Here is a 7,576-nt window from a genome sequence, read left to right as displayed (position 1 = left end):
AAAAAAAAATGAAAATGCATTGTCACTTAAGTTTGAATATCATAGATTGCATAACCAAAGATGCAACACTTTCTCTAATATCACTGTAAGCACAAATGACCCCACATTAGATGTAACACAAGCAGTAAAGATACATAATACTGTAGCCTGGACAACTTTCACTAGAAGGCAGACTGCTTTCTGCTGGTTTCTTTGCGATGGAAAATTTATTTCTAGGATTACAACTACAGCAGGAAAGCATCCCATTACAATGTGACTAGCCAGCAGGGCTGAACAGGTAGACTCAGTGGTTAAACAACAGTACAAAAATTGTTACAAAAATAATGAACAAGTCACTTGAACAAGTACTGTTGTTTAACATGCCAAGTCTCTTCTACATAGAAAGTACTATTTTCAAGCTGATCAACAATCCTTCCAAGCTGCTTTTAAGTATCACATACGCTATTTGTGCATTTACCTTTGCTCTTCCCCTAGTAAAAGTAACTTATATTGTGCTTTTCATGGCATATCTGTATTTCACTATCATGTTTTCCTCCTTTGCAGATTATTCAGTTTTGGTGGGAGACTACAAAATATTTATTTATTTTTTTTTAGCACTTGGTATTAGAATAACCAAATACCTTCAGTAAAAAGCAATGCTGCCATTAAAAAGGCAGAGGATAAAAAAAATTAAAGCTCTTTATTAACTTATCTCTAAAATCTGTATTTTCCACAAAGGTTACATTCTCACAGCAATGTTAGAAGACAGTACAACATTTGTCCAGATCTGTTTATTATTGGCATATGCAATTTATTAGCCAGTTGGTCTACAAGATACTCACCATAGGCAAACTAAATACTGTGCTTTTAAGAAACCTGTTTAGAAATTATTTGATGTTCCTTTTACTTTGAACGTATTTACAAAAAGGATTTTATGTGTGTTAGCAATAAATAATCCCAATATTCAAGATGTCAGTGCTCATGCACACACCGACAGGATGGCTGCATGCTTTAAAAATATTATTTACAGTACAGTCTCCTTCATAGCCCTCTCCCTAATAATAGCAGAAAGTGCATTTTCTTTCTTTCCTTTTCTGTAGGTTTAGTCTTGCTTCTGAGGGATACAACCTTCCATCTCAACAACTTCTGGCCAGCCTTCGTATTTGTTTGTGTCCTTGTTGTTCTTTATGTGCTGTGAATAGAAAACATTGACTGTTAATATGAAATCTTCTACCATGTTGCTTTAAGTCACAGCTTGCAAAGGCACTTCTTGTAAAGACAAAGAGAAGACATCAGTAGCAGCCTCTTGTGCTTTTTTAATTATCATCAAATGTAACAAACCCTCAGTACAGCAAATTGTTCAGGTAAGTGTATGCTAAAAGCAAGTGAGCCATAATGCAGAAAACATTTTTAAAGTTTACTTAGGAAGCAAAACTAGTAAGGAAAAGATCAGTTACATGAAAACAGAAACCATTAGGAAATATTAAATAAGGATACTAAATTTACAAGGCACTGAAAATAAAATCAGATTTTAAGAAAATTATTTAGTGTTGAATGTCCAGCTTTTTTTTTTTTCTTCTTTAAACTTATTCTTCCCCCCACAAAACAAAAATCTGCTGTCAGATAAGACATTACTACCTGAAGAGTCTGCCACTGCTGCTGCACTAGTCTACACACTTGCTTTCACCAAGTACAAAGCTACATTTACCAGTCATTAAAGGAAACAAGGACACATGTTAAATTGTAGTTATTTAAGTCTGGGAACGTATTTAATTTCATAAGTTCTTCTATGGCAGCAATAATTTCTGAAAGAAGAACAAAGTGAACAGCTTAACCAACACCTTAATAATCTATTTGTCAGAGGTTAGCGGGTCTAAAATATGACTCTTAGGCATTAAGTTTTGAATACCCAGTTTCACTGAATTCACTTAAGATAATTCATCTAGTTACTGGGATATTAAGACCTACCCAGGTAAGATTTATCACCACAATCTGTTTGCACATATAAAAGAAAGCAAATAGACAAGAAATAAGTTTGAAAACCATGCTGTGTGCCACTATTGCAGCAGATACCCATTTTGAGTAAACTCGTGGTATAAAACAGGCCATGTCTCTATTAATATAAGCTGCTGAAGTTACAGAACATAACGTAAGTTACAGAACGTAAGAAGTCACAGACCTGCTCAAAAGGACTTTTAGTTTTAATTCCTTTTCCACCACAGAAGACCCAATTGTCTCTAAAGGCAAGGTTAGTGATAGATGTGCTGCCCAGTTCAGCAATCAGTTTCCGTGCTTCCTCATTAAGCCTCGAGAGAAAAAAATAAAATACACATTCTCAGAGCTTTCATTGTTCAATGCACCATTTAGATTCAATCTGATTAAATATAATTTAAGTCAGTCAATATTGGAGAAGACCTGTCTTTCAAAATCAGATAAGGCTAGTTCTGTAATCAGCTGATCTAATAAGCTCTGCTCTTTGATATTATCTCAGGCAAATAATATAAAACCACTAACAAAAGCAAAGAATCCTATCTTGTGAGAATTTATATACACAATTCAAATAATTTTAGCAATTCCCCAAGCAACTAGGAAAAGTTAATCTTTAACATAACCATTATTTACACACTGAAGTTGAAGCCTAAATAGTTCTCTTAGATTAAAAGAATGACCTAAATACAGAAAAGTTCTTGTCTGTTCAGATCAATTAATTCAGAAGTGAGAACTGCTGTCCCCACAGCATGGTTCAGTGCCCATAGGTCCATACAGGATAATTTTAAATACAGAAATGAAAAAGATTCTGTAAGAGACAGGATCTCAGTACAACAGCTCATTATTTCTACCTAATGAGATATGGTTGTATGACTCACCTTAACCAAAATGATAGAAATGATTAAATAGCCTCCAAAGTAAATTAGCTGCACCACCCACACTCCAAGCTTCCAAAGCATGAAGACAGCTTATATTAAAAGCAAGGAAAAAAAAAAACCCACCACCAAAACACTCACAGTAAGATTTTTATCTTTTAAACATGATGGTTCTTCAACTTTTTAAGTTGCTTTCAAGCAGTTTGACATTTTTGGTTACTCTAAAGTTGCAACCACAAGTTTTTGGTTAATTTTGCAATACCACTAATGAGTAGGTGTTGGCTGTCAGCACAAATGTGCCAAACTCACCTTTCTGTTTAGTTTTAGAAAACACCAGCAGAGACATGATTAAAAAACCTAACTACTTATTATCTAAATGCTGAAGCACAACAGTTAGGAGATCTAGCCTTCTGATAAGGAAACATTAAACTGCTTTCATCTCCCTAAGGCAGTCAAAGTTACTTTCAATGTTATTGGAAATACTGTATGTTGTATAGTCAGGACTTTGTCATAGGAAAGCTATTTCTACATCAAAATACAGACAGCTCACAGACAACAAATCGTACCAGAAGAGGGGAAAAAAGAAAAAAAGTACATAATATAAGTGTAAGTAATGTTAAAATAATGGAGAAAAATAAAAATAAAAAAATTTTCTCTATTAAAAAAAACTCCTTCTGATAGTATGACTTAAGTAAATAATGACAATACAATTTCCTACAGTAATTTCAGTATCTATTAAAGATGATCAAAGTTGAGAAGGTTGGAAAATAGTGCATAAAGAACATTAAAACCCCTTAAGCTATATTTATATTGATAGGCTGAATAGCTTACAGTGGAACACTTCAAAAAAGTTTAAGGCTCACAAGCATAAGGCTCACACTAATAAAAACTCCCAGGCCTTAGAAAAGATGGGGTACACACAAGACCTATCGGAAATGATCTCTGCACAATTTAACTACCAAACTACGTCTTAGAGTTGTCCTGAAGAAAGTGTGGGATGGAACAATTTCCATCAGAAGGTATCTTCTCACAGCCACATGACCTAAATTCAACAGCATAAGACAGATTTGATCCTCATTATCTCCAAGTTATATTAGCATTATTAAATTGATCAACTGAAAGCATCGTTTCAAATGCCTTGTTGTGGAAAGACAAAACTTTATCAGAAGTGATTGCAATTAAAAGCAACATTTAAAATTTTAGTCAATGTTCACTGCATAAATCAATGACATACTTGGTTGCACCATCATCGTATGTTCCCATTAGCACAATGGTTCCATCCTGTATGGATTTGAGAAATTCAATAAATGGTGCCACATCTGAAAAGAAAACAAAACCTTTATAATCAGCAATCACAAGATGTTTAAACATCTGCGACATTAGACTTCTTTTAATACTTATAAATGTACTCAAATTTATGCACAGATCTTCAGTACTGGAGGACAATAGAAAGCATAAGAATGAACTCTCATTTTATAGAAAGGCTTTTGTCTATACAAAGCTGACTGCTAGTAGGTACATGCTTATTCTCCTGAGTAGTTCCCTTCTCCTCTCCCACACCAACTATGTGTGTTTATCTAAAGTTGCATCCTCCTCATAATTAAAAATGCAGAGGTAAGGCTTAAAATACTACAGCAAAACAAAACTTAAGAGAAGAAACACATTAACACAGAAATGGTTTGTTTTTCTAACCAGCTAGATTAACTGCACCTACCTCCTCCCCACATGTCAAAGAATTTAGTGTCTAACGGTTCTCCTGTTTTACCTGAAGAAAAAGAAATGTTTGGTGTCAGGAAAAAGCTAAAAGTTACTCCAGAGACAACATCCCCATTCCTTTCAATTACTGTCAGAGAAAGTGCTGCAGAAGACACCATATAAACCATCAAGTGTTTTTTTTACTTTTCATAAAGACCACTCCTTAACCACAGCAGTTTGTGAAAAGATGCAGGAAAAGATTATAAAAGATGCAAATTTCTGATTTAACTTCAAGTAGAATATTAGAAAAACACCCTCAAAAAACAGTAATAATGGAAATGCACTTCACAAATCATGGGGAATTTACTTTTTTTAGGTGCTTTTCGTAGGATAAAAAGAGAAAGACAGCACAGTTATAGGTTGCTTTTAGTACTGCAGAGGAAGCAGGAAAAAAAAATAAGCAAAACTACTCAGCAAGTTTTGCTACAAATTAAAAATTCCTAGTTGATTTAAGCTTCTGGTACAAATGGGAAAGAAAGCAACTGGTTTATGTACATTAGTACTTTCCCTGTCTACAAAGTCAGTATTTGATGGAAAGTAGAGTTTCACTTTTAATAGATTCATTCATATACAATTCAGAAGACGAGAAAGACTGGGAATTAAATCACAGAACAAGGTGGTTTGGTTTTGACTAAGACAACAGAGGAAAGCAAAACAGGATTAGGTATTGTTCAAGTCATGCATTAGATTACATAAACCTGAGTGCAACCCAAAAATAACATTAATTTATATTGCAGCAAAATAATAGAGTGCTGTCTCAGCACTACAAAGAATTGCTTCCTACATATTAAGGAGAAATGTCAGTACTGATGTTCAGACTTGAAGCTGACACACAGGTAAATCTGTTTATTTTTAATGAAATTAAAATTCCTGAATACATATTACATGGATGTTTTCATGGACAAGACCAACAAATGCAGACTAATACAATCTACTGATTTCAAACTAGTGATTAATGAACGGTTCCTTTCATGTAGTAATACAATTGCTAAATGGATTTCTCTGAGAACAGAAGAATTTGGTGTAGAGAATTTTAGTGGCAATACACCAAAATCGAGAGACAGCAATTTTATCATCCCATATGTGTATAAGGAAGTTACGTGATGTATCACTGAGATAACCATCACGGAATTCCACATTTGTAGGAAAAAAATGCATCAAGTTTTTCTGCTTTCAAACAGTATACAACTGAATACAACAGTATTCAACTAAAATACTGAAATGGCAAAATCTGACATTATCTCAGTACGAATACGTTGAGTACTCCTCCTCTTGTTTACTTCTCACCACCTTAGCTGACCTTAAACTTCACGAAGAATCTGCAAATGAAGACACTGCTCACTTGGAAAGTCACTCACCATTGACTAAGGCCACATTTATTCCTCTGCCAACATTATTTTTAACTCCACTCATTAATCTGAAACAAAATAAACAATTTAATTTGTAATAGAACTATTTTCTGATGTAAAATATTTCATTTTAAATTATTTTTTAAAATAAAATCATGTTGTAAAAGACCACCACATTTCCATGAATATTTAAAGCAAAATGTGTCCTTATGGCATCACTGATTTGGGAACAGTAGCTCTAATGTCCCTAATTGTATCCATTTTCTATGGAAAGAAGATGATTAAATGCTCAAACTATGTGTATATTAAAAACACCACCAAAAATAAGGCACTATTAATGTAGATGAGAAAATCCCTTGCAGTTAAAATGCATTGAACAAAGAACTATTAGAAGAGCTTAGTACAGCCACACAGCCAACATTTTAAGCTTTTCTGTAAGCAAAAACGTGTTAATGAATTTAAAGCCCAACTGAATCAAAGTATTTAAAATGAATGTTGCAGTATTGTGGACCGTGGTACTAAACAAGGAAGTCAAGGCAAATTAGTTTGGTGAATCACAGAACGGCCAGGGTTGGAAGGGACCTCAAGGATCATGAACCTCCAAGCAGCAGAAAAGGAAAGCAGAAACATTAAATACAATGACAGGACTTTAAATAAAAATTGAATGCAACTTTGAAGTAGAATTGAACATCCCAACAAAATCACCACAATCTATGACAGCAATTACCTGGCCAAACTCAAAGCAGCAAAGGAGCTTGGGAAGAATTGATACACTGCGAAATGTGAGCTGTTCAGAGCTGTAAAGTAGAGCTAAGGGGAATATCAAGACTGTTCAGCTACAGTGCTGTGCAGCCTTGGGCCACGGTAGGCACATCACTCCAATGTGAAGAAGCTTACAAAACCAGCTCATTCCTTTTCAGTGGTACCACACAGAGATCTCTGTTCTACCCACAGGCCCTGCATTTCCCAGCACTATTATTTCAAAGCTGAGAGTCAATGTATTAGACAAACAAGGAGAAACAGGAAGAAGGACTGAAGTTGTATGAAGACAATGAAGAGGTTTTCAGCTCAGCTTTAAGAAAAAGCAGAGATGCACATCTCATCATTTCTAAGCATACTTTAGCAGAGGCTTTAATTCCACTGTGACCAAGGTCATTTTAGCTTCTCTAGCTTACTCTAAGGGGCTGCAACTCTACACAAAGCTGTTATCTACAGAACTTTTTCAGGTAATTTCTTTTGTCCTAAGCAACGTTTCGGAAGGAAATGTCCTTGCACAGAGAACTGCAACAACAGATCTCCTATAATAGTCATGGGCTAGAAACAAGAATTGCTTTACCAGAAAAAAAAAACAGCCTTCCTCTTGGATACCATCTTTGGCACTTAAGTGAAAGACTACGAGTTAACAGCAACTCATAATATAGTGACTTGGATTTTAAAGAAGTAGTAATCAGAGGTGAAATGTTCCACATTCTTATGTTAACCCTCTAATATCATCTACCAAAAAAAATGTCACTTGATTAGAAATGAAACTAATTCAATAACTTTGAAGACTTGCAATTTTCTGCTAAAATACAGATTTCAGTTCTGCTTAATAGGGAATTCCCAACTGGGCTTCTGGAATTCTTTCTA

At 34.6% G+C, this 7,576-nt stretch overlaps 1 protein-coding gene across 1 annotated transcript in view; it reads right to left on the bottom strand.

Annotated features, from left to right (window-relative positions):
* FAM3C (FAM3 metabolism regulating signaling molecule C) overlaps positions 1-7,576 on the bottom strand; it is a 28,243-nt gene continuing 20,667 nt past the window's right edge. Inside the window, exons 6-10 of the mRNA XM_010706385.2 lie at positions 5,957-6,015; positions 4,558-4,608; positions 4,078-4,162; positions 2,159-2,285; positions 1-1,171 (exon numbers count right to left, since the gene is read on the bottom strand). Of these exons, the coding sequence (XP_010704687.1) occupies positions 1,082-1,171; positions 2,159-2,285; positions 4,078-4,162; positions 4,558-4,608; positions 5,957-6,015 (412 nt within the window). The 3' untranslated portion in view covers positions 1-1,081. The remainder of the gene's footprint in view (positions 1,172-2,158; positions 2,286-4,077; positions 4,163-4,557; positions 4,609-5,956; positions 6,016-7,576) is intronic.

The sequence above is a fragment of the Meleagris gallopavo genome, chromosome 1 (assembly GCF_000146605.3).
Source record: "Meleagris gallopavo isolate NT-WF06-2002-E0010 breed Aviagen turkey brand Nicholas breeding stock chromosome 1, Turkey_5.1, whole genome shotgun sequence".
In the NCBI taxonomy this organism is placed as follows: Eukaryota; Metazoa; Chordata; class Aves; order Galliformes; family Phasianidae; genus Meleagris; species Meleagris gallopavo.
The sequence above is the reverse complement of the archived record's forward strand: the minus strand, read 5'-3'. Positions and strand labels throughout refer to the sequence as shown.